The sequence below is a fragment of the Agaricus bisporus genome (assembly GCF_000300575.1).
Source record: "Agaricus bisporus var. bisporus H97 unplaced genomic scaffold AGABI2scaffold_10, whole genome shotgun sequence".
NCBI classification, from domain to species: Eukaryota; Fungi; Basidiomycota; class Agaricomycetes; order Agaricales; family Agaricaceae; genus Agaricus; species Agaricus bisporus.
The window spans coordinates 1,311,753-1,339,064 of record NW_006267345.1 but is presented as its reverse complement, the minus strand read 5'-3'; the positions used below and the strand labels follow the sequence as shown (position 1 = coordinate 1,339,064).

General features: G+C 45.7%; 12 protein-coding genes across 12 annotated transcripts; 8 read left to right on the top strand and 4 right to left on the bottom strand.

Annotated features, from left to right (window-relative positions):
- Nucleotides 1–361: 361 nt before the first annotated feature.
- AGABI2DRAFT_75738 (hypothetical protein) lies at nt 362–1,399 on the top strand (the record flags this gene model as incomplete). The annotated part of the gene is made up of 4 exons (XM_006455396.1): nt 362–561; nt 610–701; nt 761–835; nt 888–1,399. 4 exons carry the CDS (start codon nt 362–364, stop codon nt 1,397–1,399), a joined length of 879 nt encoding a protein of 292 aa, XP_006455459.1.
- A 998-nt stretch (nt 1,400–2,397) lies between these two features.
- Nucleotides 2,398–3,461, top strand: AGABI2DRAFT_75672 (hypothetical protein; the record flags this gene model as incomplete). Its single annotated transcript, XM_006455395.1, has 3 exons — nt 2,398–2,445; nt 2,504–2,587; nt 2,637–3,461. Coding segments are annotated over 3 exons (957 nt in total), but the record flags the coding sequence as incomplete, so codon positions are not given.
- A 229-nt stretch (nt 3,462–3,690) lies between these two features.
- AGABI2DRAFT_194986 (hypothetical protein) lies at nt 3,691–4,538 on the top strand. The gene has a single exon (XM_006455394.1). The coding sequence runs from the start codon at nt 3,698–3,700 to the stop codon at nt 4,466–4,468; it is 771 nt and encodes a 256-aa protein (XP_006455457.1). The 5' UTR covers nt 3,691–3,697; the 3' UTR covers nt 4,469–4,538.
- A 3,347-nt stretch (nt 4,539–7,885) lies between these two features.
- AGABI2DRAFT_209917 (hypothetical protein) lies at nt 7,886–10,254 on the bottom strand. The gene is made up of 9 exons (XM_006455393.1): nt 9,975–10,254; nt 9,767–9,924; nt 9,591–9,725; nt 9,082–9,539; nt 8,857–9,028; nt 8,538–8,808; nt 8,291–8,478; nt 8,101–8,222; nt 7,886–7,961 (listed from the first exon to the last, which is right to left on the bottom strand). Exons 1-9 carry the CDS (start codon nt 10,223–10,225, stop codon nt 7,932–7,934), a joined length of 1,785 nt encoding a protein of 594 aa, XP_006455456.1. The 5' UTR covers nt 10,226–10,254; the 3' UTR covers nt 7,886–7,931.
- Nucleotides 10,255–11,620: 1,366 nt separating this feature from the next.
- Nucleotides 11,621–12,864, top strand: AGABI2DRAFT_121383 (hypothetical protein; the record flags this gene model as incomplete). The annotated part of the gene is made up of 5 exons (XM_006455392.1): nt 11,621–12,004; nt 12,052–12,145; nt 12,198–12,374; nt 12,439–12,587; nt 12,640–12,864. 5 exons carry the CDS (start codon nt 11,621–11,623, stop codon nt 12,862–12,864), a joined length of 1,029 nt encoding a protein of 342 aa, XP_006455455.1.
- Nucleotides 12,865–13,560: 696 nt separating this feature from the next.
- Nucleotides 13,561–14,226, bottom strand: AGABI2DRAFT_194984 (hypothetical protein). Its single transcript, XM_006455391.1, has one exon. It carries the CDS (start codon nt 14,088–14,090, stop codon nt 13,893–13,895), a length of 198 nt encoding a protein of 65 aa, XP_006455454.1. The 5' UTR covers nt 14,091–14,226; the 3' UTR covers nt 13,561–13,892.
- Nucleotides 14,227–15,104: 878 nt separating this feature from the next.
- On the bottom strand, nt 15,105–15,878 carry AGABI2DRAFT_145599 (hypothetical protein; the record flags this gene model as incomplete). The annotated part of the gene is made up of 6 exons (XM_006455390.1): nt 15,105–15,162; nt 15,220–15,233; nt 15,295–15,320; nt 15,499–15,616; nt 15,691–15,768; nt 15,828–15,878. 6 exons carry the CDS (start codon nt 15,876–15,878, stop codon nt 15,105–15,107), a joined length of 345 nt encoding a protein of 114 aa, XP_006455453.1.
- Nucleotides 15,879–16,544: 666 nt separating this feature from the next.
- On the bottom strand, nt 16,545–20,112 carry AGABI2DRAFT_121380 (hypothetical protein; the record flags this gene model as incomplete). The annotated part of the gene is made up of 13 exons (XM_006455389.1): nt 16,545–16,658; nt 16,710–16,782; nt 16,847–16,954; nt 17,011–17,175; nt 17,234–17,253; nt 17,294–17,306; nt 17,365–17,451; nt 17,510–17,550; nt 19,440–19,447; nt 19,512–19,668; nt 19,733–19,883; nt 19,945–20,005; nt 20,070–20,112. 13 exons carry the CDS (start codon nt 20,110–20,112, stop codon nt 16,545–16,547), a joined length of 1,041 nt encoding a protein of 346 aa, XP_006455452.1.
- Nucleotides 20,113–20,714: 602 nt separating this feature from the next.
- Nucleotides 20,715–21,328, top strand: AGABI2DRAFT_194983 (hypothetical protein). Its single transcript, XM_006455388.1, has 3 exons — nt 20,715–20,885; nt 20,944–21,029; nt 21,104–21,328. The coding sequence occupies exons 1-2, from the start codon at nt 20,721–20,723 to the stop codon at nt 20,986–20,988; spliced, it is 210 nt and encodes a 69-aa protein (XP_006455451.1). The 5' UTR covers nt 20,715–20,720; the 3' UTR covers nt 20,989–21,029; nt 21,104–21,328.
- Nucleotides 21,329–21,899: 571 nt separating this feature from the next.
- Nucleotides 21,900–22,256, top strand: AGABI2DRAFT_194982 (hypothetical protein). The gene is made up of 2 exons (XM_006455387.1): nt 21,900–22,099; nt 22,150–22,256. The coding sequence occupies exons 1-2, from the start codon at nt 21,941–21,943 to the stop codon at nt 22,234–22,236; spliced, it is 246 nt and encodes an 81-aa protein (XP_006455450.1). The 5' UTR covers nt 21,900–21,940; the 3' UTR covers nt 22,237–22,256.
- Nucleotides 22,242–25,433, top strand: AGABI2DRAFT_75513 (hypothetical protein; the record flags this gene model as incomplete). The annotated part of the gene is made up of 11 exons (XM_006455386.1): nt 22,242–23,089; nt 23,142–23,465; nt 23,531–23,634; nt 23,696–23,960; nt 23,988–24,296; nt 24,346–24,487; nt 24,541–24,666; nt 24,719–24,915; nt 24,976–25,078; nt 25,134–25,262; nt 25,326–25,433. 11 exons carry the CDS (start codon nt 22,242–22,244, stop codon nt 25,431–25,433), a joined length of 2,655 nt encoding a protein of 884 aa, XP_006455449.1.
- A 145-nt stretch (nt 25,434–25,578) lies between these two features.
- AGABI2DRAFT_209911 (hypothetical protein) lies at nt 25,579–27,027 on the top strand. The gene is made up of 8 exons (XM_006455385.1): nt 25,579–25,623; nt 25,679–25,750; nt 25,806–25,900; nt 25,950–25,992; nt 26,048–26,121; nt 26,171–26,335; nt 26,393–26,647; nt 26,707–27,027. The coding sequence occupies exons 1-8, from the start codon at nt 25,600–25,602 to the stop codon at nt 26,942–26,944; spliced, it is 966 nt and encodes a 321-aa protein (XP_006455448.1). The 5' UTR covers nt 25,579–25,599; the 3' UTR covers nt 26,945–27,027.
- The last annotated feature ends 285 nt before the right edge of the window (nt 27,028–27,312 follow it).

Here is a 27,312-nt window from a genome sequence, read left to right as displayed (position 1 = left end):
ACTGTTCTACGCGAGATAGGGCCTAGAAGACTGTATAGGTAAATTCGGAACAGGGGCACTTGCCGTTTGGGGTGACCCGACTCTGTTCCCGGCTCCGAGCTTACCGCCTGGAATCCCTTTGATCTCCCACTGCCCACCTTCAGTACAGCCTTCCGGGTTCTTTTTCTACTCGCGATATCCGGCCACAAATCGAGATACGTTGACTTGCACAGCCGCCGTATGAATGCTCTAACTCTGCAGCTTCCACCATCAGGCGCATAGCACAGGTTAGTGGAATGATATGATATATCAGCAATCGAGCCGGAGTTGACGAATCTACCGAATTCTCTCTTCTGTAGTGCTGCTACTGCGCTCCCTTGCAATGTCACTGGATAAGGCTCACAAAAAACCACTCGACCCAACCCTTTTGCACCTCAATGAACAAGACGCAGAGTTCTTCAAGTCTCAGACAAGGATACGAGACGATGATGCACTGAAAAATCATATCATCGAGGTTCAGAGAAAAGCCTATGAAATTCATCATTATCGTTGTATCCAAAACTTCTCGTTCACAAGGCGAGTGTTTTTTTGCCAACATTCGTCCAGCATAGCGAGTTACATTCCACACAGATTGAAGATTTCCCGCCTACCCGCGTATGAGCATGTTCTTCAGCTACAAAAGACGCGCCCCGGCGCTATCTTGCTTGATATAGGTTGCTGCTGTATGTGATTTGCTTTTTCATCTCCCATAGACTGCGGACTGCTCAACGATTTACAACAGTTGGAAACGACATTCGGAAAGCTGTAGCTGATGGTTGGCCTGTTGAAAACGCAATCGGCTCCGATATTCATGGAGGTATTCTTGGTTTTCTTCGACCAAACACACGTACTTATTGAATCATGCTAAGAGTTCTGGAGCTATGGCCATGAATTATTCAAGTCGAATCCCGAAACCTTTCCTGCAGGGTTTGTAGCTGGAGATGCATTTTCGTCTACCATGATCGAGCCACGAGACCCATTTTATTCTCCACCTGCATCACCTCGACCGACTGATCTCAAGACTTTGACAACGCTCGTTCCCCTCCAAGGACATGTTTCCGTCTTACATACCTCATTATTCTTCCATCTATTCGATGAAGACCAGCAACTGGCGCTTGCGAAACAATTATCGACTTTGTTATCTCCGGAACCGGGATCTATCATGTTTGGTATTCATGGTGGTGAACATGTCAAGAGCACGGGACCTTCTAACGGTCGGGAAATGTTCTGCCACTCCCCTGAGTCTTGGACAAGTTTATGGGACGGAACTGTCTTTACCGAAGGGACGGTCAAAGTTGAGGCTTCGGTGGTGGAATTTCCCCCTCGTGATTCTTCTGAACTCAAATTTCCTTTGCTAGTTTGGTCTGTAACTCGTCTGTAAATATGTGGAGAAGATTCATCAGAGCGCATACACTACATTTATTTGTACCAAATACCAATGCATGAAAGCAGAATTTTGTGGAATAATAATGAGTGACTTTCCGTATCGGATTTGGAAATCAAAAATTCACTTTAAGCCTTATTCAGCTTGTAGGTCACTTTTCTAAGCTATTCTGCATGTAAATATAATCAACTATAATACCCTTAATTTATGAGTTACTGCGTATGCAAGAGAAAGAAAAAAAAGAGCGTAGGAGATATGTAGTTGATTCGCTTTCCTTTTCTTTTTACAACAGACCACGTGGCTTACGTTGATTCTCTCGTAGTGACGCCGATCTGTACGGCAACTCGACATACGGAGAGCACCTTAAGTTCTCACAAACCTCCGCAGTGCTATTGCAGATGATATGGCCGATGAAATCCTCCAATGCAGCCTCAAGGACTTCCTGGACCACTATGCTCCTTGGCCGGTGCCAGCGGCCACCATCAACAACGTGCACAGGCTGTATGTGGAAGACCAACGCAACCCACCGCTGGTGAAAAAAGCGGAGCAAGACCACGAGGCAACTGCACCAAGCGATTGGGTATTTGCAGATTTTGAAATTGAGCCAACAAAATCCACAAGTTCGGAACCGACTGTTTTCAAGGATTTGAAGGACATTGTCGAAGTTCTACGCGAGCAAAAGGCCGAGAGTGAACTTGCAAAGATTAAGCGGACTCCATTGCTTTGCTACCGTGACTGCCCCTACGAGTACACGGCATCCGAGATTAGCGGGACCAACATTCGTGTGGATGCATATCTAACTGAGCATCTCGATGGACAATCGGAGAATCCAGATTATAGAGATCCCCGTTTAAAGAGAGTTGACCTCGCGGACGTTGCTGTCGCCGCTGAGTTCAAGAAACATCTGAAAGATAGAATTCAGGTCAGTGACTTGTCTTTGAATACAGTTCTCAGTTTCATATTATGAGTAGAACCGCCATCAGCTCGTTGCTGACGCCTCGCAAATATTTAACAACGACCCCCGCCGAACTTGGATGTACGGTGTACGTTGTCGTCACATCCCATGTACCGTCTGTCATAATACTCACTGACCTCACCTAGTTTACCATCGAGAATACCATGATGTCAATATGGTATTTCTCTCGTTCGCATACAGTTGTTTCTGAGTCATTTGATTTCACCAAGGTACAAATGATTTAACCCTTTTCGTCGCGTGTTTAAGTGATTATTCTAGGATATCAAATCCTTTATCCACGTTTTCCTTTCCCTCATGTACGCTACACGAGTGGAAATTGGTTACGATCCGACGGTCCACCGAGTTTTGGACGACAAGTGGATTCGATACGTCTATGAGGTCGAATATAATGGCGAAAGGCGATACTTCAAGACTTTAGAGACCTTGTACACATCACGAGTGCTCTGTATCACCGGAAGAAAGACGAGGGTCTGGCAAGCTATCGAAGTGGAGGGCTACAATGATAAGAAGTTTCGAAAGGAAAAGAAGGGAGGGAAGGTAGTTGCGCTGAAAGATTACTGGCTCGATGAAGGATCAAAGTCCGAGAAGGACACTTTGGAAGACATTTTCAGGAGCATTGAACAAGTCAAGCACAAACCGACTACACTCAAATGGGCCAAAAGCGAGTTTCACCAGAAGTTTTTGAGGGAACTGCTTGAAGAAGAACGGTACAGAAAATATTTTATGGGTATTGAATGTGATATGGTTCTTACTGCCACGAAACCTCGACTGCCATCAGCCCAACCCGTACCAGATATCCTCGTACCTGAGGTGAATACCGAGCCAGCGTCAATCAACAGGACAACGGGATCCACGCAGACTACCGATTCGGTACTCGAGATGGCTTATACAATTCATCAGGCTAGACGGGGCCGGCGGATATTTCTTAACCGCGAATATAGGACAAAGCGGCACCATCGTTTGATATATGAACAGGTTGGGCGTCCCCTACTTGCTGCTACAAATCTCTCGACATCACTGCAATCGTTAACGGACGCTCTTATTGGTAAGTGTATCTCGTCCGTTGTTATTTACATGCTTTGACTTCCTTATAGCACTCACTTTCATGTATATCGCTGGCTATGTCCATCGGGACGTAAGCACCGGTAACATTATTTTCGTGGAAGAGTCGAATGGGAACATTATGGGAAAACTCAGTGACATGGAATATGCCAAGGCCTTCAAGAACAACGAGTCAAGTCCTGATCCAAAGACGGTAAATCCTCTTCTGCGAGCTAGATATTCGTGCCTCATCTTTTCACCAGGGGACGTTATTCTTCATGGCAATCGAAATTCATTCCGGAAAAAGTATATATGTTCCCCCCCCACGCTCAGGTTCCATCAGGGCCGAGTCTCCACCTAGAACATTCAAGGTACCGCCACCGCGAAAGGTGGTATGGCATAACAACTCTTCAGAACCAGAACAAGAAACAACTTCCGAACGAAAACGTCCCAAGTTTCGGTTTTCACATGACATGGAATCCTGGATGTGGGTCACACTGTATATCCTCACCAGGCGCGTTCCTCGACGCGACACTGGGCAACGCAACGGTTACCGTGATCAGTTTTTCGACCATGTGTACACTAACTCTCATGTTCCTACCAATGAACGTGAGCAAGTCATGAGAATGGAAGAGGAGGAATTTCAGTCCTTCCTGGAACGCCACTTTACACCAGCTATCACCGGTTTCGCTAAACATCTCACTTATTTCCGCCGGGAACTTCGGCTATCTTATCTTGACCGAGCTCGGCTTGATGACATGTTCAACCCTGATACGTATGGCCCAATCTATGAAGCAGCGCTTATCGCGTTTCGAGAAATTATCAGCGTGCCAATACCTGATATCAACTTTGATCCCATCAACGGAGCTCGATCGCCCAGCCCACAGCCAGAAAGTCAACACAAAAGGCAACGTACTCATGAGGAGCAAGATGACGATGACTATGCTGCTGGCACGGACGATGATATTCCAGTGGAGGGTCGGCCTGTGAGGAAACAGCCGAAGAGGGGAAGGATGCAATCGACGCAGGCTCATATCATTATTTCATAAGTGAGAGGCGGTTACGACCTCATTATTGTTATTACTCTATTGTTGAATCTCAATTGGTTACAAAAGCTCATACACAATCAACCTCATTCCCGTCCTCGAACGTTCTTTATTCGACATGGATACCCGGCCTGAGCCAGGAATCCGTTCCTTCTTCAATAGGGCTTCGAGACTCGGGTATGCCATCGAAATTTGTATCGCCCCTAATCCAAGGTAGGCTTGCACGCATCATCGAGACCTTTGGAAGATCTTGGACTTGGAACCTGCTGAAGACAATTTCGCTCACATCATTTCAAGTTTATTTTTGGCTAAACTCGAGTCGTGGTTAGCATTGATTGGTGTATAAGGAGTCAGAGAAGTGGATATTAAGAAATGGTGCTGCTGCAAACGTTTTGGATGCTGGATCATTTTAGATTTTTACCGCGTCCTTCGAAGTGCGTTTTTCGGAGAACCGGTTCGGCTAGAGATTAGGACGAGATTTTGACGAGGATAGTCTTCCTGGTCCTGGTAAGTCAAGAAACCCTTTGTGAAAGAGGTGGAAGGCAAGCAGCCACGAGGGTTGGTCCGCCCATGACTTTAAGGCCTCGGCCGTAACACTATGCGCGTACGTGAAGGCCATTAGACCGACAGGTGGGAGATTGACACGAATTAAGAGGTGTTGACTCTGTCATGAACGTCCGATGAACGCGTTGAGAGAGTCAGGGATAGGTATCCAGGTGTGGGTTCTCAGGTGGTGCTGGGAGGAAGGATAACCCCTTCATTCTCCGCCCTCCTATGGTCCAGTATCAGCGATAAAGCGTCGTTACAGGAGGTAAATCGGCGTACCGCTAATTTTTGGAAAATCCCGAAATTCGAAGCAGTCCCAGGTCGAGAGCTTTTGAGCTAAGTAGACTCCGCACGTAGTCTAGATCAAATTCACACCTTCCTACAGAAATCAATTCATTGAACAAGAAAATGGGAGTATGATATCGCAGCTGAGAGTTGGAGAGATGTGTTAGCAACTGAAGGTGACAGAGCAGACTCGGGTCATCGGCAGATCACCAGAGCAGTAGCATTGGTATGCCAGCCATTGCCAGGATCGACAAGCCATACAAACTGTGCCAAGCCGCAAATTTCTCGCCTCCGAACCCATGTGGTAACTTCCTGATACCAGTGACTCAAAATTTCCCAGTGATTGCACGGCCACATCAGAACCAACTTTTGCGGGTCCGTCGCTTGATGATTTCTCCATCCATTATGACAGCGTCTTTGAATTAAACAAGGGAGGATGGCCCCGAAATTGAGTAAGATCGTCCCATTGAGTCACAGTGGAGCGAGACAAGAATAACTATTTTTGCGCGTCCGACATTAGTGCCAAGAAACGAAGAGCACGGATAATCCATCCACGCGATTCTCTATTCGGGATAGTGAAAGCTTAGGATTAAAGACATTGGAATCATACATTCTAGTACCGATGGATGCTGGACGGTCATATACGCTCCCTGTGTATAAATCTCTTTGCTCACGGGCTCATGAGCCCCCTCACGTCGTTATTTTGTTCTATAAATTTATATGTATTACAAGTTCAGTATCCTGAATTGATTAAGCTGAGCGGCATAAAAATTGCTCCCTTGTGATATTTTCTTCATTAGTGACTTGAAATCGGACACACGCTCCGCGATTCCAGACCACCAACATCGGAGCGTAAGTTTCGGGGTCCTTAGGACTCGAAATTTTCTTCGCTTCCGACCTGTTGTTTGATACTTTTAGTTACCTTATTGCGATGACTCAAAAATATCTTCTCTTCTGATAATATAAGTCGAGCCATCTAGTCTCTAACCGCACTGTCCTCTCAACTGCTAAACCACCCAAGCTTGCCACAGGAATACGGTCAGTTTGAATTTACTTCCAATCCATCCTTCGTGATGTCCTATTACCGACATCGTCCTACATGACTTAAGTCGTGGAAGTCGAAAGAAAAAACATCTCTGACATTCTCTTGTATCGTTTGTTGGCCGTTCACGAGCAACTACTGACTTGGTATTTAATGTTTATCTTAGGGTTGTACTTCTGGCAATATTTGCATGCCATATGGCCATATGATAGCGTTGTCGTGTCGTCACAAAAAGACTTCAACAGGACTTTTTTTATCTTGGAGGATTTAATGATTCTGTAAAGGAATCAAGGAGTCGAGTTGCGGGTATTTTTATCCCTTGATCTATTTTTAGAAATGAGGTTGCGGCTACCGCGTGGTTGTAAGCGGTACCGGATTCTGAACTTAGAAAGCAAGACTAGAACAGAGCATTCGGTGTCGACCGCTTGTAGCTCCTTGTAGTATGTCTACTAGTCCTTTCCTATATTCATCTCATCGAGGCCATAGTTCTCGGAATTATCTCAGGACTATGCTTTATTGTCGTTTCTTTTATATATTTTCATGCTATAGGCACGACTTCCACCCGTTCACACCTATAGTTTCAATCAAGATCATCAGCTCTCTCGGATATTTTTTAGCATAGGATAGGGCCTATCCTGCTATCCCTGTTTCCGTTCACATCCAATACAACGGCGCATACGTTCACTAATATGCCTCAAGGTTTCGCTCAAATGGCATGCGTTGGCGAGGTTAGCGATCAGAAAAGTATAGTCCAAATAGCTCCACTGTTCGCTAGACCCATGATGCTCCACGGCGCTAAATCTTGATCCCCGAGCTTCAGGTCAAAAATATGCTATCGGTAGGTATTAATGAATGAGAGGCCTAGACACTGTCACACCAGAGTTTGGTCACCTTTACTTGACATGTAGCATCGTCAACAGCTAAGAGACCGGATTCAAACGTTTCGAGTAGATATATTACTATAGTGTGATAGGCACTTGTATGATTGATATTGTGTCCTACGATTTTCCCAAGGGTCAGTGTGGCGCATATCATAAACCCAATGTGTTCGCGTGAAACGAGTTTATGAAAAGACGCACGCCGAAGCTTTTTATACTCCTCCAAAACGCGGTAGCGTTTTGCAGTAAGGGTAATGAAATGAAAATTTCATCAAGTTCTAACTTGAGCTAATCAAACTCCACTGCTGCGCCCCGCTACACTCAAGTTCGCGTGATGTACCTCTCATTTTCATTATTAAGAGCTTTATCCCAATAACATTAACGAAAAACAAACTCAAAGATTGACAGAGCCCCTGTTTCGTCATATAAATCAACTTCATTACATAGTCTCCTTCCAGCGAGGAGAGGGGGCACAAGGCAGCTCTTCCCAAACCAGTCAAATCACCTTGATGTCATGATCGACAAGTCACCTCAGGCTCGTTAATCATTGAATCATTCGTTCATAAAGGTCTCGCATTCAAATCAAAATCTAAGTAGCATTAGGAATTGAAAAAAAGTTATACAAAACAAAATATCGTCACAGCGTGAATAGCGAAAAAAAAGTAATCTCCTTCCTCTAACTAACTTGGATATTATATATCTAACACCAACCAAATTATATCGAACCTCCAACTGATTCCATAGTCTACGAAAAAAAATGTAATTAGCAAGGAAGATTATCACGAAAAACAGTTGAAGTGTTAAGGAGGAACAAGGCGAAGGGACGAACAAGCGAACAGTAGACCAAAAAGAAAAAAAAAGCACATAAAGAAAGGAAGACTCACATATGGAGAAGCCGTCGGCCCATCCAAAATCGCCAACTCCTCATCGGTAAACGGAAGTCTAGGAATAATCCAAATGCGAACAGGTATCAACAACATGATGATAACAGGAAATCCAATAGCAGCTACAAAAAGAAAACATCACCATCAGTCAAGAAAAAAACTTGAACCCAAAAAGTCATTTATGACGAACCGATGGTTTGCGTTATAGCAAACGTAGCACCGAATCCGACCAACTCGACAGCGGTGAAGATCAAAATACGAGATTTTCGAACTCGGTGGAGCGGATCATTGGAAGGCGTGAGTCGTCTATCTTGAAGGAGGTATAAGAGTTTTTTAGTTATCCCATTGCTTTGAAGCGCTTCCAGACCCATGTACCAGCTTAAAAAAGTTAGTCTGGATCAGTTGAATTCAACCCATGAGATCTAGAGATAACGCACAACAAGCCCGCAAGGACTCCTCGCGGAATAAGTCCAAGCACATGCAAAAGCGGACCGGTAAGCAACACAAGACAGAAACTTCCCTGAGCCAAATTCGATACACGTTGCTCGACTACACCAATAGGCACTTCATTATACATAACATCATGGGCGACGGGATCTCTAGGAGGTTCGAGCTTGTCGCGTGGTGCTGGAGGTGCACCTGATACTGAATTCGATTTGTGGGATCTGTTGGATAATGTTGGTGAGGCAGCACGCGACTTGCCCTTCTCTCCACAAGATTGATGATCTTCTTCGTCTTTTGTGTGTTTAGTATCACGGCCCATGATAAGTAGAGAAGTCGTGTGTATAGGCGCTTGAGGAATAAGTCCATTTGGCGCAGGCAAACCAATGAGACCTGCGATAAAAGTCGTAACGCCGAGGAGGAAAAAGTCCCAGTGGAAGCCTGGAGGTTTGCGAAGTGGAAACTCCGACCCTTGGGCCATTAATGACTACAGATCCGCGGTCAATGTACGGCTCAGCTACATTGCCGTAAAGGACTTACCGAAACATTGTGATCAAAGAAAAAGAGGATCCACAACACAATACCAAAAGGCATCGCGATTCCCACCCATTTGCCTTCCAGCTGCCAAAATCTCACCAGCCATTCACGACCATTCGCGGGTGTGAACGCCGGCCCGACGGGAAGAGTTTCTGGATTGGCGGAGTTGAACCTTCCCCAATAGGCCATTGCGGAGGCGGCGATGAGACTGATGGGCATACCATAGTCGGCTAAGAAGCGGCGAATGTGACGGTGGAAGTAGGGAGAGCGTGAGAGAATGTGGAAGAGGAAGGATGTGACGAGCATCAGGAGGGCGAGGATGATTGAAGTGAGGTAGCCCGGGGCTGAGTTGGGGAATTGGCGGGTGAGAACTTGGATTCCATATTGGAGGTAGACCCAAGAGACGTAGAATCCGAAAGTATCACAGGAAAAGAGGGTGACGTATTTAAGAAAGTTGCACCCTATTATCACATAAGAGACTATCAGAAAGGTGCGAATGAAGAACGACTTACAGTTCAGGACAGCAGTTACCCAATGAAAGATGGCACCCCATAGGTACACCCAGCCGATAAAGTGGAGATAGTTTGGCGGATTGTCTTCGCGCTTAAGGATATCAAAGATAGTTTTATTGAAAACGGTAATGGGACCTGAAAAGGAGAGGTTAATGTTTCGGTACAGGTTTGACTACGCGAATCCGTGCCAGTAACGCCAGCAATGGTGAGCGGCTGGGCACCAAGGACGGAGAAGATGAAGGCTGCCATAAATGAAGACAGGAGGACTTCAGCTACACCGTACTGCTGGGTTGTTTCAATCAAGTCGAGAGAAAATGCGATTCCAGGGAGAACACTGAGTTTATGGTCAGTGATTTAAAAATTTGTGAAGGGCGGATGACGTACTTGGCGAAGAAAATAAGCGCGGAGGCTGGTACGACACGGTAGTTCCATGCATCGACCCAGTCACTGATATACCAGGGAGCTCTGGCACGAATGTCCATGTAAATTCCACGGCCCCAGCGGCTGAAGAAAAGTTTGCGCTTGGGTTTCGCGGTAGTACGAAGCGTGGCAGAGTTGGGTGTGAAATCTGAGCTGGGCTCTCCAGAGGTGTCTTGGTCTGGAGGCCTGGACGGGTGATCTGCAGTGTCTGACATAGTTGGAGGAAGGAAAGATGCGAAACAAGTCAAACAACTTTCGCAAAGTCTTTAAGTACTCAAATCAAGCTGAATCGGACTTGTCGGGAGGGGCGTCACGTGATTGCCGGCTCACCGACTGAACCTGCCAAGGCCTTTTCGTCTGCTATTTCAGTCCATCGATAATGTGACTACTCGCTCCAAAGGCAGTGGATCGCAGCAAATAACTATATCAGACTTGCTTTATTCATGAACCGAATCCCAGGAATCAGCACAGTAAGTACTTACCAGTGGTCGGGTCGATGATCGGAATGCTTATTAATTATTACCCCCAACTCAACCCCGAGGCTGTGAAAGCTAGGCATCAGTATGACGGCAAAACTGCGACGTTTTACGCACGATGTATGGAAATTATTTTCCAAAATTAGATAGTAGAACCATGTCGGCGCATGGTCGAGTCATTCAAGGTAGTTGAACTATATAAAGCTGGTCGAAGAAAGTCAGAATGAAGGCGCAGTAGCAACCATAATTGACCGAGCACAGCATGTACAACTGCATCCTTGCCTTTGTGATTCCAGAGTCAGATAGGACAACATAATCTGCCGCCACCCAAGGTCATGGTAGAGGCACATCCACGAATTAGATACCTAACCATAAAATTGTTGGCAGCAGGGTATCACGTGATTACTGGCTTGATCAAGTGCAGTGGAGCGCTTCGGTGCTTGTCCAGAATCAACACAATACAGTACCATTACTGGCATACACACCTCGATAATCAGTACGTTCTGCGGCTGCAACATAGACGGCGTCAAACTGAAACCCTACTAGCATCTTCATTGTTCCATAGAAAATGATGCCAGCCGCGATGCCTCGATTCCATCGTCTCGGTTGACTACCCTGGATTTGAACTCAGTTCCTCGTAGCCTGATTTCTTTTTAAAAGTCCTTTATTTCTACTAAAGCACGTCTTATCTTCTGAGTCGAGGATGGTACATGCTGAGGTGGTATCAAGATCGCTGGTTCTGTCGCGGTTTGTAAATATTTGACATTTCCGATGGAACTGTTCTTGACTTGGGCGGCGCCGTGGCAGTGAGTTGAAGCGGGAAGGGTTTCCTCTCCGTTTGTGAGATTACAGGTGGTGTTGGCAGTAATTTTGCCAAGGAGTAAGGCTGCACAAAGAATGCAAACGAAGACAAAACATCTCAGTGAGTCAGTCCGCGAACGAGGTGACGGCGCAAGTGACGTTCATTCTCTCAAAACTGTCAAGGGACTTTGCATCGCGCCACAGTTCACAGACTAGTTATTACGGAAAATAGACCGACCAAATTTAGAGTCTGATAGGACTTTTGAAAAGGTATATCACAAGCCATTTATGACGAATGAATGACCTTCAACATAGCCTCCTTCCTAACCCCCGATGAACAACAGCATCGTACCACTTCAAGGCGAATTACTTCTCGCCACTCAACTTGAACTTGTTACTCCCACAACCCTGGCTGGAACACTCTACGGTGTCGCATTCACCCTCTTTTGCCTATATGTTCATTCATTAGTTTCTCAACTTCAAGACGAAGACCGAAAACGACGAGCCAAATTCATGCTTGGGTACACTGTGGTCATTATGCTCTGTGGACTGTACAATCTGGTAGCAAATGCTTGGGCTATCCAAGAGGCCTACATCAAGCATGGAGACTATCCTGGAGGTCCATACCTATATTTACTATCAAGCTTTCATACCGGTGTGATAGCCATTATGATCGTCTGTCAGATGGCAGTGGATATACTGACATCAACAATTCAGGTACGGTATTTCTTGAGTCATCTATCTCACAAGTTCGCTGACACCAGGCTAAGATTTGGCGTGTATGGGTCATCTGGAGTTCTACTAGATACGCCAAACTGGTGATTGTGCTGCCCTCGCTCTGTTTCTTGGTTTTCGCAGGTAAGTGACTTATAACAGACTTTAATCTCCAAATTAAACTCTATTGTCTCAGCATTATATTTGAAGACTATTATACTTGTAACCACGTTATCAGCTGTGGAAAACTCCCGACTAGGTACCAAAACGCAACTTGTACAACAAGCGATTCAAGTTGTCATCACAATACTCTGCACTATGTTGATATCTCTATATCTCGTTTATCAGCATTTGTGGCAAAGAAAGCTACTTGGTATGATTTTATCACAGATTGATAAAAGGAGCCTACAATAACTAACTCTGTGAAAACTTGACAGGCGAGGCTAACGGATCAGCAGGATACCTGAAGATAGTTGCTATGCTCATCGAGTCTTATGCCCTGGAATCTATGTGGACATTAATGAGGGCGATACTTTATCCTCGCCCTGTATCAGCGGCATTTATAGAAGGTAGTACCTACATCCAGGTACGTTTCACAATGATGTCAAGGTCAACACTAGGTCATGTAATGCATCTAGATAATTGCTTACCTACTTGTGCAATACCGAGTTGCCAGTGGGAATGCATACGAATCACAAAGAGGACAGAGGACTGTTAGTTCCTTGCGTTGGAACCATTCCAATCATGCCACCACGACGCAAGTTGCTAACTTGGAAATAAATGAAACGGACGGTGGTCCTCATATATCCGAGTCTACAAAACGAGAAGGATCGGAAGCTTTGCCGGTTATTAGTATGGCTTGAAGACTTTACAAAGTTAGAAGCCAGTTGTCATGCACGTATCTTTCGATAAGTAGTCGTAAAATAAGAGTCGAGCATATTTTAAGATTTGGCCATTCCTCGGACTCACTCAGTTAATGAGTTGCTTACTAGTTAATACTTGAAGCTACATAACACGACTCGCGCATACAATATGGATCGCACTGTCAGGAAAGGTAAAAAAATCATAAAGTGGCGAATACACACGGTCTGAGTTGTATTGTTTTCTTCAATCGTGTATAAAGGTTGCCATCCTACATTGTACTTAACTTGATTCAACATTTGGGCTTCACGGATGCGGCATAAGTACTATGAATTCAGTGGGGACATGATAAGATTAGAAAAAGGAATTGTGACATGTTGATCAGGTTTCTCACACATTAAACCCTCAACGTTGCAACGCGTCACTTCATCATGACCGACAATCTTGCGACAACATGGGGTCCTCACTGCCGCACAACATCCGCTACTCCATCACCTAGAGAGGATGTTTTCGATACCGAGATCGAACGCCAGATCGAACGCGCAGAAAATCACATTTCGAGATTGTACAGGAAAAGGAATGAAATACGATCTCCCATATATTCACTACCCCCCGAAATCCTCACCATCATCTTCAAGTTCGCTTGTCCGCCTCTCGACTTTCCGCGAAAATATGGTTTGGACTGGTTGGAAACTGACAATGTCACTTATCCCTATATCCTCAGCGTGTTGACCGCGGTCTCAGCTCGTTGGCACAGCCTTGTTGTGTCAACGCCATCCCTCTGGACGTCATTCATCGCAGATAATCACAACATAAAGCTCGCGAAAACCATTTTTTCCCGTGCTGGCAGCCACCTTGTTTCTGCTAGCCTTGATTTTTCGATAGAACCAGTGCCACACAAGGCCATCATCTTTGCACAATTTATGCAGGAACATGCTTCTCAGGTTCGCATGCTTCATGTGCGTCAGGCTTCAGCCATCTGGTTGCAAGACCACATTCCTGGATTCGTCAATCTCGAGTTCTTAAGTTTTCAGACTAATGACAGGGAAGGGGATCCAATTTTGATCGAGAGTTCATGCACTCGTTTCGTTCTGAAGGATTTTTCACACCGCTTTTCCCTGTCATGGTCCAAAATCGAGGTTTTGCATCTCGAAGATTCGCCAGTTGATGTCTGCCTGGAACTGCTCCAGAAATGCACTCGCTTGATAGAGTACCGGGCCAGGCGCATCTGCCCACCAGATGAAGAAGATATACAGCCTCAGCTTCCCAGTTCCCCTTTTGTCTCACCTCGATTGAAGCTATTTGAATGGGCGGTGGCTTTAGCAACAGACGAAGACATTGCAATGCTACGATATATCCGCCCGCCTGTTCTACATACACTTGTCTGGGTTAACGAAGGCTTCGACGCATTTGATGTGACATCATTACCCCATGTATCTATTTTCTTCGAGCACCTCCCTCCGACATTGTCTGCAGTGGAGATACGAGAAGGCACGTTCCATTCTGAATCACAGTCTTCAATATTCTCCTACTTTGTAGTTCTCTCCAACATCGAGAGCCTCACTCTCAGGGAATGCTCTGGTGCCTTCGTGGATGGTGTTTTTCGTACCCTAGGAACTGAAACATCCTTGGTCGGAGATCAAGCAATGCCCGTCTTTCCAAAACTCAAATCAGTCTATATCGACGCTTTGAAGGGCGATCTCGACCAGGCAAAGATATTAAGCACCTTCCGACGCAGCTGCTCACAGCCGTCAGAGTTACTTTTGGGAAGCCCGTTTCGGATAGAGTTCACAGGGCATGGGGTGGATTGGATGCCTGCGTTTAAAGAGGAGCTGGTGAGGATGGTCAAGAAAGGGCATAGAGTGGAGCTTTGGGAGGATTCAAAGCCGGTGAACTGGTTGCCTAGGTGAATACTATAACCATGTTTCGAGCATATTAAGTTACTCGTTCTTATCTCGTCGTAGAACACAAGGCGGAGTCAAGCAGACGGAATAATTATTTTGGACGACCCTTCATATGATATATGACTATTCCATTCCATTCTTATTTCTTCTCCATAATTTACTGCTTGGCTCCCTATCCTAGATCAACGTGTATCGAAGGAAAAGCACGTCCCTTTATAGCTAAGTTAAACTCATTAGCCAGAGCTTGAATGAAAGATTGGAAAAAAGGCACCTAGTCGTATAAGTGGACGTTCTACCACAGTCGAATTCTGAATAATCTCTGACAGTTTGCCGATAGCTTAAACCAAGGCGAGATATAGGCGGGTGACAATCGAAATTACGGCTTCGAGGGAACACCTATCCTTCACCAATGAGCAGTATTAACCCGCCAACGAATACATTCAACAGACTTACCGTGTCACTAAACCCTTCCCAGTAAAAAACAAAGGTTCCCCAACAAGCAAACAACGCCAATAAAGAAACACTCACCTGATTATCATTAGCCGTGCTATGGTCTAAATCAGTCAACGAACACGACCAAGCAATCAAAGGATGAGTTACCATATGCTCTTGATAGATGAACTATTGTAACAAAAAGAAAAAGAAAAGAAGCAGAGCTGGCGCACTGCCGAGTCATCCCCCTGTTCATCCAGTCAGCGACGACAGACAATTAAACATGTTAAAAAGACGTACAGCTACCATACGCCAGCCCCGCTACAGCAACCTCCTCGGAACTACCGTCAGAGGCGCCAAAATAATCTCCCTCGGTGGTTTGTGTGGTGGTCACAAAAGCCGACATAACCGCTACTTGCTGGGTTTACGGGGTTAGCAAACTGTCAAAAGCGCATTTAATCACTGATATAGCGAGAGTGAAGATAAACGCACGCATTGGTTGATGTCGAGAAGAAAAGGTGAGACCTCCGCTCGCTGGGGGGTGGGCTGTGCCCGGGGGTATATTTGCAACTATGATTAAATGCGCGTCAGCAGAGTAAATGGAGGATGACAAAAAGAAAGAGACGTACGCATTGGTCAACACCAAAAAGCGGGACCACCAATCGCGAGCTTCTACCCATTGACGAGCTTCTAATAACCAAGTGATTAGAGTCAGTCGATATGAAATACACGACGAGGAAAGAAGACTTACTGCTCGATTGGGGAACTCTAGCCCTATCACCGAAATCGAACGTCAATCACATCGAAGCACTCATCAGTGGGCATTACTGCGCCTTTGAGTGCCCGTGGTTAGTGAGAGTTCGAAGGAGAGGAATGAAGAACCAAAACGCCGCTACCCAGAAAGGTTTTTATAGGCGTCCTGGGTTTCACTTTCCGCCCCCCCTCTCCCCGCCGCATTATGTCTCAAACCGGAATTTGAACCTGTCAGCCACCGCGGAAAACAGTTGATTTTGGGATGTGTTCAACGTCATAGGCTACGTAGCAAGTGGATCCAGCACGCGAGGAAGAGACTTTGATGGCGGGAATGATTTCGATTATCACGAGTAAGGCGATGTTGAACGCTGGGCGCAAGTACACGAGACTTGCAAATTCTGACCAGAGCATGGAAACCCAAATGATTTAATTGCATGCAGAAACAACAGAATGATTAGCAAAACATGAATGTGGTAATTCTATTTCCGAACAAGGGGCGTACGCTCGTCCTCGACAACAGCATCCGATGACACTTCCACCACTATTTTTCTCCAGACTCCATTGGCCGTGGCACAACTAGATATCCAAAATCATTAACCCCAAGTCGACGTTGTCTGAATTTCCGGGCGATACACATCACAAGAAGCGTAGCTTGCATAACTCCAGCTACGAGGAACGTGAACCAACTCGTCCAGTTCGTACCAAGTCTGAACAAATAAATGAGACACCTCAAGCTAAGAGTAGAACACGAAGCGCACCTTAACACAATGCCAAGAATCATAAGAACAGCTCCAGGAGATTGCATACACATCATAGGAGTATTCAACGCTCCTACAGGATACGTATGCACCAATTGAGGCACATATTATATCGCCGCCAAAATGGCAGACGTCACTCCCAGAGACATTGCCGACGATTGTACTGGTACCGGAGAGGAACGTCTGGAGCTGGCGCAGATACCGCAGTGAGCATGAGATACAAAGTCGTAATCGCGCTGAATACACTGCATTTTCCAAATAAGCGATAGTTCTGCTTTGCGAAACAGTCAACAAGACGTACAAGTGTCCTAAAGTCACCCAGGCGCACAACAGAGAGGTACGCCATTCGGAACTCTTCACATATGTCTTGATTCGCATAAGAGAAGTGCGAGCGTCATCTGGCGCTTCAAGCTCAAGTTGAACATACTTGCGATGTTCCGGATAAAACTTCATGTAGAGAACAAAACTGCAAGAATCGGCAAGTCAGTCAGTCAAAGGGGCATATGTGTGACGTCCGAACATACATGAGTGTGAAGCAGAACCACTGAACAGAGACTTGAAACACGCCTCCGTCATTTCTATACATCTTCCCCAACTCTACCAAACTCTCCAGTCAACACGCAGCACCAACAGAACACGCAACAACAAGACTCACATATTCCACATTCCAGCCTCAGAAGACGTACTTCCAAGCAACAAAAACAGCAGACTCAGTCGCTCTGACGATTTAGACGCGATAATCCTATAATGCTGTACGGAAACTAATCAATAACTTGACCCCACTCGACAATTTGGCTCACCTGAGGCGCATGAGAGATAAATCACCCGGTGATGACGGTTCCTGTTATGAGGTTTGTGAGCCAGTCATGGCTCTGCGAAGATAAATATCGGATATGTATATGAGAGAATAATCCAAAAGTGCTTACCGCCATGTGGTCGAAGGAAATGCAGGCGTGGGAATTCAGGGCCGTGTTAGTGTCAGGTCTATTTTAAAAAGATGACGCACACCAGTGCACGGCGGATACGAGTCCTTTTGTTGCCTCTACGAGGCGACTTTTTAAGGTTAGAAAACAGTTGTATTTATGCACGCATCTTTTGATATGTCGTAAGATAGGAGTCGAGCAAGCACTCGTCGTATTCAACCTTTCCTCGCGCTCACTTAGTTAATAAGTTGCTTACTATTCATTCATTCACCTGAGGTGATAGAATCTGTCGGAAGTGCTTTCCCGAAATTGAGAGCAAAATTTGGTCGCCGTATTGGTTGAGGCGAGCCGATGAAACCCAGAATCTATTTATAGTCAGAGGTACGAATGGGCATACTCGCGTTCATCAAGTCAAGTGGAGGGCGAATTTCTTATTAATAACCCTTTCCCCGACTGATTAACTGGCAGCGAAATGAGTAGGCATCACCGACGGCAAGACCTGAAAAGGTTATGGAAACTCTTGCCTAGGGATTCAGCCAGGCTAGACAGTGAACGAGAAAATGTCGTACCGAACAGCTTCTTTCAAAGTTCTATTGACCAGTTGAAGAACGTTCGGATGTGGGAGAATCTATTCTTAATTGACACCGGGCGCGCTCCATACTGCTGTCAAAGCTCTAGCGCTGCATGAAAACAACGACAAAACGCAACCTCGCCTTCACCTACCATGTCCGTGTCGCCAAAGACAAAAACAAAAACCCATCCAAATGATGATTCCGCTGCTGCCCAACAACCAGCGCCGGCACCCAACATGGAGGTCTCTGCGGAAGCCCAACATCAGCAGCATGAGCAGACTGAGCATGAAGGCCGGGCTGCTCGCACTCGGAATCGGAAGGACGGTTGTCTTTCGGGATTTTCCTGCCCGGTGGTGAGTTTTACTTTGAAGATAGGCAGCTTGGTGCTGAATGAGAGAGTGTAGGATCCAGGCTATTGTTTAAACTTATCGTGTTGATTTAGAGTGGTTTGTAACGCACGCATCTTTCGAAAACAAGTCGTAAGATGGGAATCGAATATACTAGTAGTATTTGACCATTCCTCGCGCTCGCTTCAGTTAATGGATTGCTTACTATTCATTCACCTGAGGCAACAGAATCTGCTGGAAAGAGCAAAATCGTTTGTTGTATTGGTCCCCGTTTATAGTCCCCACTACAAGGTCCCCTGAACGAGCATTCTTACGCTCACCAAGCCAGTGGTAACTACACCGAGGCTGTGAATTTTAGCAGCAAAAGGCTAGCGTCAGTATGGTGGCAAAACTCCGAGGTTTACAAAACCAGATAGACGGTAGAATCATGAGTCGGATCAATGTAAGCGAGCGTTATATCAAAAGATGGCTGAAGAAAGTCAATCGCGGTGGGGCGCAGCTAAAAATCCAGACTTGCTTTCCTCATGACTGGGCATTCTTGCGCTCATCAAGCCCGAATCACTTACTGACAATTTCCCCCGACTGACTGTTGGGAGCGAAAAGGTTTGCGCATGATGCATTGGCCAGTGCCAGGCTGTCTTGACTTTGTCAGGATCCGTAATATTCGGGGGCCTCATACCAGTCGGTCGCATGAAGAAAAACGGATTCTAATTTTAAGTTCGAACACCATTACAAGCGACGATTACTAAATAAGCACAAGGGGACCTATCTACTCCAAGTCCGAGTCCTTTATTCTACTACTTGTCTACCTACGCGATTTCTTGCCTAACTAGTACAAGACAAAACCCCAAACAACAGAACCAGAAACACCAATAAAGGAAAGCTTACCTGAATATCTAACCTATAATCCAAATCAACCCGAATCAGCGAACACGTCCAAGCAATAAACAGATAACTTACCATTATTCTTGATAGATGATCGAGTGTAATGACGAGAACTGGCGTACCGCCGAGTCATCCCCTTGTATATCCAGTCAGCGACACCAGGCGTGATAAAAAAAAGTGAAGAAGATATACAGCTACCATACGCCAGCCCCGCTACAGCACCTCCTCGGAACTACCGTCAGAGGTGCCAAGTGAAAATCTCCCTCGGTGATTTGTGTGGTGGTCAAAAGGCTGACACGACTTTTGCTGCAAAGCGCATTTAATCTCTGATATAGTGAGAGTGGAGAGTTAAGAGATAAACGCACGGGTTGGTCGATGCCGACAAGAAAAGGTGTGACCTCCGCTCGCTGGGGGATGGACTTTGCCACCCGGGGTGTATTTGTGCAACTATAGTTGAAAACGCGTCAGCCAGTGTAAAATGGACAACGTCAACAAGGAAGAGACGTACGCGTTGGTCAACAACACAGAGTGAGACCACCAATCACGAACTTCTACCCATTGACGAGCTTCTAAACAACCAGAGTAATCAAAGTTAAGCGATAAGAAATGCACGACGAGGAAAGAGGAACATACTGCTCGACTGGGGAGCTCTAGCCCTATCACCGAAATCGAACATCGATCACAAGGATGCACTCGTTGGCTGTGCCTTCGTAGTGTCCATGGTAAGTGAGAGTTCGAAGGAGAGGAATGAAGAATCAAAACGCTGTTACCAGAAGGGTTTTTATAGGCGTCCGGTGGTTCACTTTTCGCCCACCCCCGCCGCATTATGTCTCAAACCGGAACTAAAAACCGTCAGCCACCGCGGAAAGCAGTTAATTTTGGGGTGTGTTCAACGTCATAGACTCCGTGGCAAGTGGATCTAGCCACACGAGGAAGAGGATCTTATTCTTGAGAGCGGAACGATTTTGATTAATCACGAGTCGATCGAGGGGACGAAGGGAGTGGATAGAACGGTCGTCAAGGCTCGATCATGGCAGGAGAGAAAGCATGGGAAAAGTTTCGGGTGGATTGAACAACTCATAACCGCATTCCCAATATTCTCTTAGAAAAGAGAACTATGCGTTTTACCTTTGTTGAGATCAGAAGCAATAGCGTTTTCAACAGACCAGCCGTCTGCTAATCTATTCATAGTTTATAGCTCCATACCAACTCCATTCAGTACTCCTGAGTCAAAGCAGCAGTGCGTGGAAACAATGACACAAACTTAATCTGCTTTCATCTACCATGTCGCCAAAGACAAAGACCAATTTGAATGAGTCCACTACTGCTCAACAGCCAGCCGCAGCGCCCATCATGATGGTCTCTGCGGAGGCTCAACACGAGCAGCATGTACAGACTGAGGAGGAAGGTTCAGCTGCTCGCATGCGCGGGGGCTGCATTCCCTGCCCGGTAAGATTTAATACTTTGAAAGATATGCAAGTACGATGCTGACTGAGAGAGAATGTAGGGCGGAGGATGTTGTTTTATCATTCCGATACCGTGTTGTTGGTAGAGGACTCCACCACCACCATCATCATCGTATGTAAATCACAACATTGAATTTTGCCTTCTCCATCTTTCCGCGAGTGCTTACCGAGTGGACCCATTATAGTGTAATTGAAATGGGCGAAAGTCAAAATTGAATCGCTGAGAAAGAGTGAGTTCTCGGGCGTGCATCCGTGTTGCGTGAATATCTCCTTTCTCCTTTCTCCTCCTACTACTTACTATCCTTATACACCGTTCTACCTATAAATTCTTTTTTTGTTTTTCCACCCGAAGAGTCGCGCCGGGGGTGACCCAACCGCATCGCTTGTTCTGATCTCATCATCTCCTCATTATCTCACCAAGAGGCCTTTGGAGCATGAGCGGCCTTTACCTCTATCCTAGACACCACAATCCTATCATGTCGCCCGATACAAAGACTAATGACGTATAATGTCGGCACATGGCCGAGTCATTGAACAAGGTAACTGAGATTTATATAAAGTCAGAAAGTCAGATCAGAATGCATACTAGCGCAGCTGCGTCCTAAGTTGCCAAACTCTCTGAGGACCTTTTACTGTGCGGGGAAACGATAACAGATAGCCATTATCTGCTTCCACCTACCATGTCACCACGTGTCGCTCCGTGGAACGTAGATAATGATACGAACTTGCTTTCTTCATGAATCAGATCCCAGGAAGAGGCATCGCTCACATGAGCTGAATTGCTTACTAATAATCCGACCTGGATGCTCGGCTAGGTATCATCGACATCGCTGACTGAAAAAGTGTAAAGGTTATGGAAAATCTTGCCCGGGATTGAGGCAGGCTAGATGAACACTGCGCTTTTCTCAAAGTTCTATTGACCCATTGGAGGAAGAATCTATTCTTAACCACGGGCACGCCGCTCCAGACTCCTGTCAAAAGCTGTTAAGTAGCACTGCATGGAAACAATGACATAACACAACCTTGCCTTTACCTCCCATGTCGCCAAAGACAAACACCCATGATTCCGCTGCTGCGCAACAGCCAGCACCAGCGCCCAGCATGAAAGTCTCTACGGAGGCACAACATGAGCAGCATGTACAGACTGAGGAGGAAGGTCCAGCTGCTCGTATGCGCGGGGGCTGTATTCCCTGCCCGGTGAGTTTTACTGTTGAAGATATGACCAAGTATGATGCTGAGTGAGAGAGGGTAGGATGGAGGATGTTGCTATATCATACCGATACCGTGTTGTTGCTAGGATCATAAAGTTATGTAGTCATCATAAGTGTAAATAAACAGTATGCACAAGTTCAAGACACTCGAGCCTGTCCGGCTGCAGAGTCTGCCCAAAAACATTGTTGGCTGTCTTCCGTCGGACCTGCACCTCCTCGTCCTCCACCACCTCCCCATCCCCGACATCCCGGCTTATGCCCGCTGCTCCCGTGCCACCGCCGCCCTCTCCCACACAGACTCTCTCTGGCGCACCCGCTGGTCCGCTCTCGCCATCGACAAACACAACCTCTCCACCGTCCTCGATGATATAGAGTCTTTCCAAAAGGGTCAGGTTGCTGCTTCCAAAGCCGCGACTCCAGCGACTATATCTGTTGACGATGATTTTGGTGATTTTGCGACTGTCGATGTCGTTCAACCTAGGGCAGATGAATTAGGTGATTTTATTGGTGCTTTCGATGCGTTTGTAGCTGTGTCGCCACCGCCTGCTTTGAAGGATACGTTTAGGTCGAGGTATATCCGTGCGCATACGTTGCTTAAACCTCTCCTTCGACATCTTTCGGTATCACCCCATCTTATCCTTTCAGAACTCGCTTCACATGTTCCTCCATCCATACGAGCCCAAGCGAAACTCCTTCACCTTCTCTCCTTGTTCTTGTCTCCTATCATCAAACCTGTAAAGCGATATGATGGTTTGGCATTGGTGTTACGTGCTACTATGGATCGGTTCGATGCGAATCTGTTGGCGGCATTTGATATGGCAGATGGGAAGGGAGATGAACAAGGGATGAGGGAGGCGGCGGAGTCGAGTTGGGATTTGAGAAATTATGGGGATGGGGATTGGGAGATGGGAAAAGTGTGGGCTGAGAAGAGAGAGATTTTCTATCAACACGGATGGAAACCATTGGATAACATTACGTGCGTTTCAATGTTTTCTTGTTTTGAAGTTTCGCTTACACTCGAATTTTAGAAAGGAGGGTTTGGAATTTACGCCTATGGATGAGTTTATGAATCAGATATTGGGAGCTATAAGTGATCATGGTGCTCGTGCTGTCCGCATATTTCCACCCGGAGCTCAAGTCTTGATCGCTTTTGCCGATCGTTTGGCTATTGAAGTCGTTGGAGAGTATATCACAGCGTTATTGGAAAGAGCGAGAGAAGTATCGACGGAGATGGTTTTAAAAGCGAGTGCGGCGTGTTTTAGGGAATCGTGGAAGATGGTGGATGCGGTGATGTTGGCTGCGGGTCAGAGATTGGATTCGGGGGTGACGAAAACTCAGGCGGAGGATATTGTGTTTGTATTTTTCGATGTTTGGGAGACCTTTTTTTTTTTTTGCTGATGAGTGTGTGTTTTTTTAGGTATAGGATGTTTGAAGTGAATATGGATGAATATTTGGATGAGGAAGTGGATTGTCTCAAACAGATTTGTGATACCATATGTAAAAACTGGGATAAACAGGTCCGTAACTCACTCATTAATCTCCCATTTTACCTCACATCTTTTCTTAAAGATGGAAATCAAAGCAACAACAACAACAACAACGAGGGATTCGACCACACGGTTTTTGTCTTCGCATAATGCGGCACAGGAAAAACGAAATGTGTTGACGTCGTTTACGAATGTGCTTTTGCTTCCTGTGACGATTGTGCCGAGGACGGTGAATGCGGTGGGAGGGGCTTTGATGACGGGAGGGTCGGCGGCGGTGCAGGGGATTGCGATGTTGAATCCTCAGAGGTGGGTTTATGGAGGTACTGGTGGATATGAGAAGAGTTTAAAAGATGAAGGTAAGTGAACTCTCTAAATGCTAAAAAAAAGATTATTGAGAAGAGTATTAGTATCTCCATCCCATCACAAAAAAACAGATTCGTCAGTGTCACAAACTAGAAAATCAAAAGAAGAAGGAGGAGGAGGAGAGAAATTAGAAATGAATCAACTCGATTTATTGCTCTCTTTAGATGTCGCTTTGGAATTGATACATGCAGATCGTGAGGCGTTGAAGAGGGTAGAAACGTTTGTGGGGTATCCAGGACATTATGGGCATAGGGTGAGAGATACGGTGGAAGAGTTGTTTATCCTTTTGTTGCAGATATTGGGAGAGGGACATGTGATGAAGGGGTTTGATTTGTACGTTTTCTTTGTTTTTTGTTTTTGGTGAGGTTAATTGTTTGGGAAGGGCGACGGAGAGGATGAGGGAGTATGAACCGGCGGAACATGGGGGAACGACGGATGTGGCTCCGCTTGTACAGTTTTTTGAGCTAGTGCATATTGGAGATATGATTCAGTCGATGGTGCAGGTGTATTTTGATAAAGAATTGGTGCGTTCATTATGTAGTTTGTCTCACTGATGATATTTAACATAATACGATAGGCACCGCATATAGATAAGACGGATTTTTTGAATGCGGTGGTGAGAGAGAAAAAGAGGTTTGAGAATGCGTTGGATGAATGTGTGGCGGGTGGGTTGAATGCGGGAACAGATGTCTTAATGAATCAGGTTAGTAAAAGATACATTAGCATTCTCTCTCTATTCAACTTTATTTTTTCAGGTCGAACATATCATTTTGACATTGACGGAACCGAGAGAGTATTATCCACCAGAAGATACGCCATTGGAATTGGGACCGACAAAGGCGTGTAGGGAGGCGATTGGATGTTTGGAGACGCATTGTAAGCTTTTGAAGGGGAGTACGAGTCAGGAAGTGTTGGAGGTGTTTTATCAGGAGATTGGGATTCGATTGATTGCGTGAGTGGTTTATGGTTTTATTTTTTATAAAGAGTGTTTGCTGAATTGCGGTACCTATAGGATATTGCAGAAACATATTAAGAGACAGATTATTTCGTTGAATGGGGGGTTTCAGGTGATTGCGGATTTGAATACGTATCATAATTTTATTTCGTCTCTCAAGGTCAGTCACACCTCTCGTTGGAGTGTTGTCTTATATAAGAGTTTGTTCATCATAGGTCCCGTCGATTGCAAGTGACTTTTCGCATTTGAAGATGTTGGGACATGTGTATGTCGTGGAGGATGCGAAGGATTTGGCGCAGATTGTGAGAGATGTGACGAGGTATGGTGGGGCTTATAGACCCGAGGTGAGTTGTTGTGTTTGAAAAAAAAGTTTTTTTTTTTTACGATTGATTGACGAATGAAATAAGGATATATATGAGTTTGTGCAGAGACGGTCGGATTGGAAGAAGATTGAGAAGACGGTGGATAAGACGATGTATAATTTGAGTTTTAGAGAGGATTGTGTGATTTGTTAAATTTCGAATTGAAATGTCGTGTTGAGTGATGGAGGCATTTGTAGAATATTTTGATCATTGAACGGAAAGCAATTTCATCGGTAGACTTATCAGATTAGATGGCGATAGTATACTTCCCAACACGGCACTCTGTTCCCACGCCTGCATTTCCTGTTCTTCGACCACAATGGATGTAGCAGGGTGCAATACGGTAAGCACTTTCTACATTATTCTCTCATATATGTCTGATATATTTATTTTCGCAGAGCCATGACTGGCTCACAAATCTTATAACAGGGATTGTCATCACCGGTTTATTCATCTCTTATGCGCCTCAGGTGAGCCGAGAATGTTCGAGTGGGGGCTAAAGTTATTGATGAGTTTTCCGTGTAGCATTATAGGATTATTGCGTCTAGATCGTCAGAGGGGCTGAGTCCGTTGTTTTTGTTGCTTGGAAGTACGTCTTCTGCGGCTGGGATGTGGAATATGTGAGTTTGTTTCTATTCTGTTTTTGTGCTGCGCGTTGAGTTTGTATAGGATTACTTTGCAATGGAGCGTGGCGAGATGTTGTCATGTCGTCGTGCGTGTCATTTTTCATTTGTCCTGTTCTGCGTGTTGAGGGGAGAGTTTGGTAGAGTTGGGGAAGATGTGTCGAAATGACGGCTGGCGTGTTTCAAGTTTCTGTTCAATGGTTCTGCTTCACGCTCATGTATGTTCTGACGTTACATATGATGCCCCCCGCTGACTTGTTCTTGCAGTTTTGTGCTCTACATGAAGTTTTACCCTGAACATCGCAAGTATGTTCAACTTGATCTTGAAGCGTCAGATGACGCTCGCACGTCGCTTATGCGAATCAAGACACCCGTGAAGAGTTCTGAATGGCGTACCTCTCTGTTGTGCGCCTGGGTGACTTTAGGACACTTGTACGTCTTGTTGTCTGTTTCTCAAAGCAGAACTATCACTCATTTGGAAAAATGCAGTTTATTTAGCGGGGTTACGACTCTGTATCTCATGCTCACAGCGGTACCTACCCCAGCGCCAGAAGTTCCTCTCCCGGCACCAGTACAATCATGGGCAACGTTTTTAGGCGTGACGTCTGCCATTTTGGCGGCGATACAATATGCGCCTCAATTGGTGCATACGTATAAACATAAAGTCGTAGGGGCGTTGAGTATTCCTATGATGTGTATGCAATCTCCTGGAGCTGTTCTTATGATTCTTGGCATTGCGTTAAGGTGAGAGTGACGAGTTTTGGGGGTTTTCTTCTTGAAATTGATGTGTCTGATTTATTTAGACCTGGTACGAATTGGACGAGTTGGTTCACGTTCCTCGTGGCTGGAGTTATGCAAGCTACGCTTCTTGTGATGTGTATCGCTTGGAAATTCAGACAACGTCGACTCGGGATTGATGATTTTGGAAATCCAGTCGTACCACCTACCATGGCAGAGCCTGCGGATTCTGGGGGAATAGTGGTGGAAGTGTCATCGGATGCTGTTGTTGAGGACGAGCGTACGCCCCTTGTTCGGAAATAGAACTATCGTATTCATGTTTTTGCTAATCATTCTGTTGCTTTCTGCATGCTATTAATTCATCTTGGGTTTCAGTCTGAATTTGCAAGCCTCGTATACTTGGGCCCAGCGGTAACATCGACTTGGTCGTGATAATCGAAACAACTCCGCTCTCTCGCATGGCTAGACCCACTCGCTACGTAGCCTATGACGTTGAACACATCCCAAAATTAACTGCTTTCCGCGGTGGCTGACCGGTTTTAGTTCCGGTTTGAGACATAATGCGGCGGGGGTGGGCGAAAAGTGAATCACCGGACACCTATAAAAACCCTTCTCGTGGCGGCGTTTTGGTTCTTCATTCCTCTCCTTCGAACTCTCACTAACCACGGGCA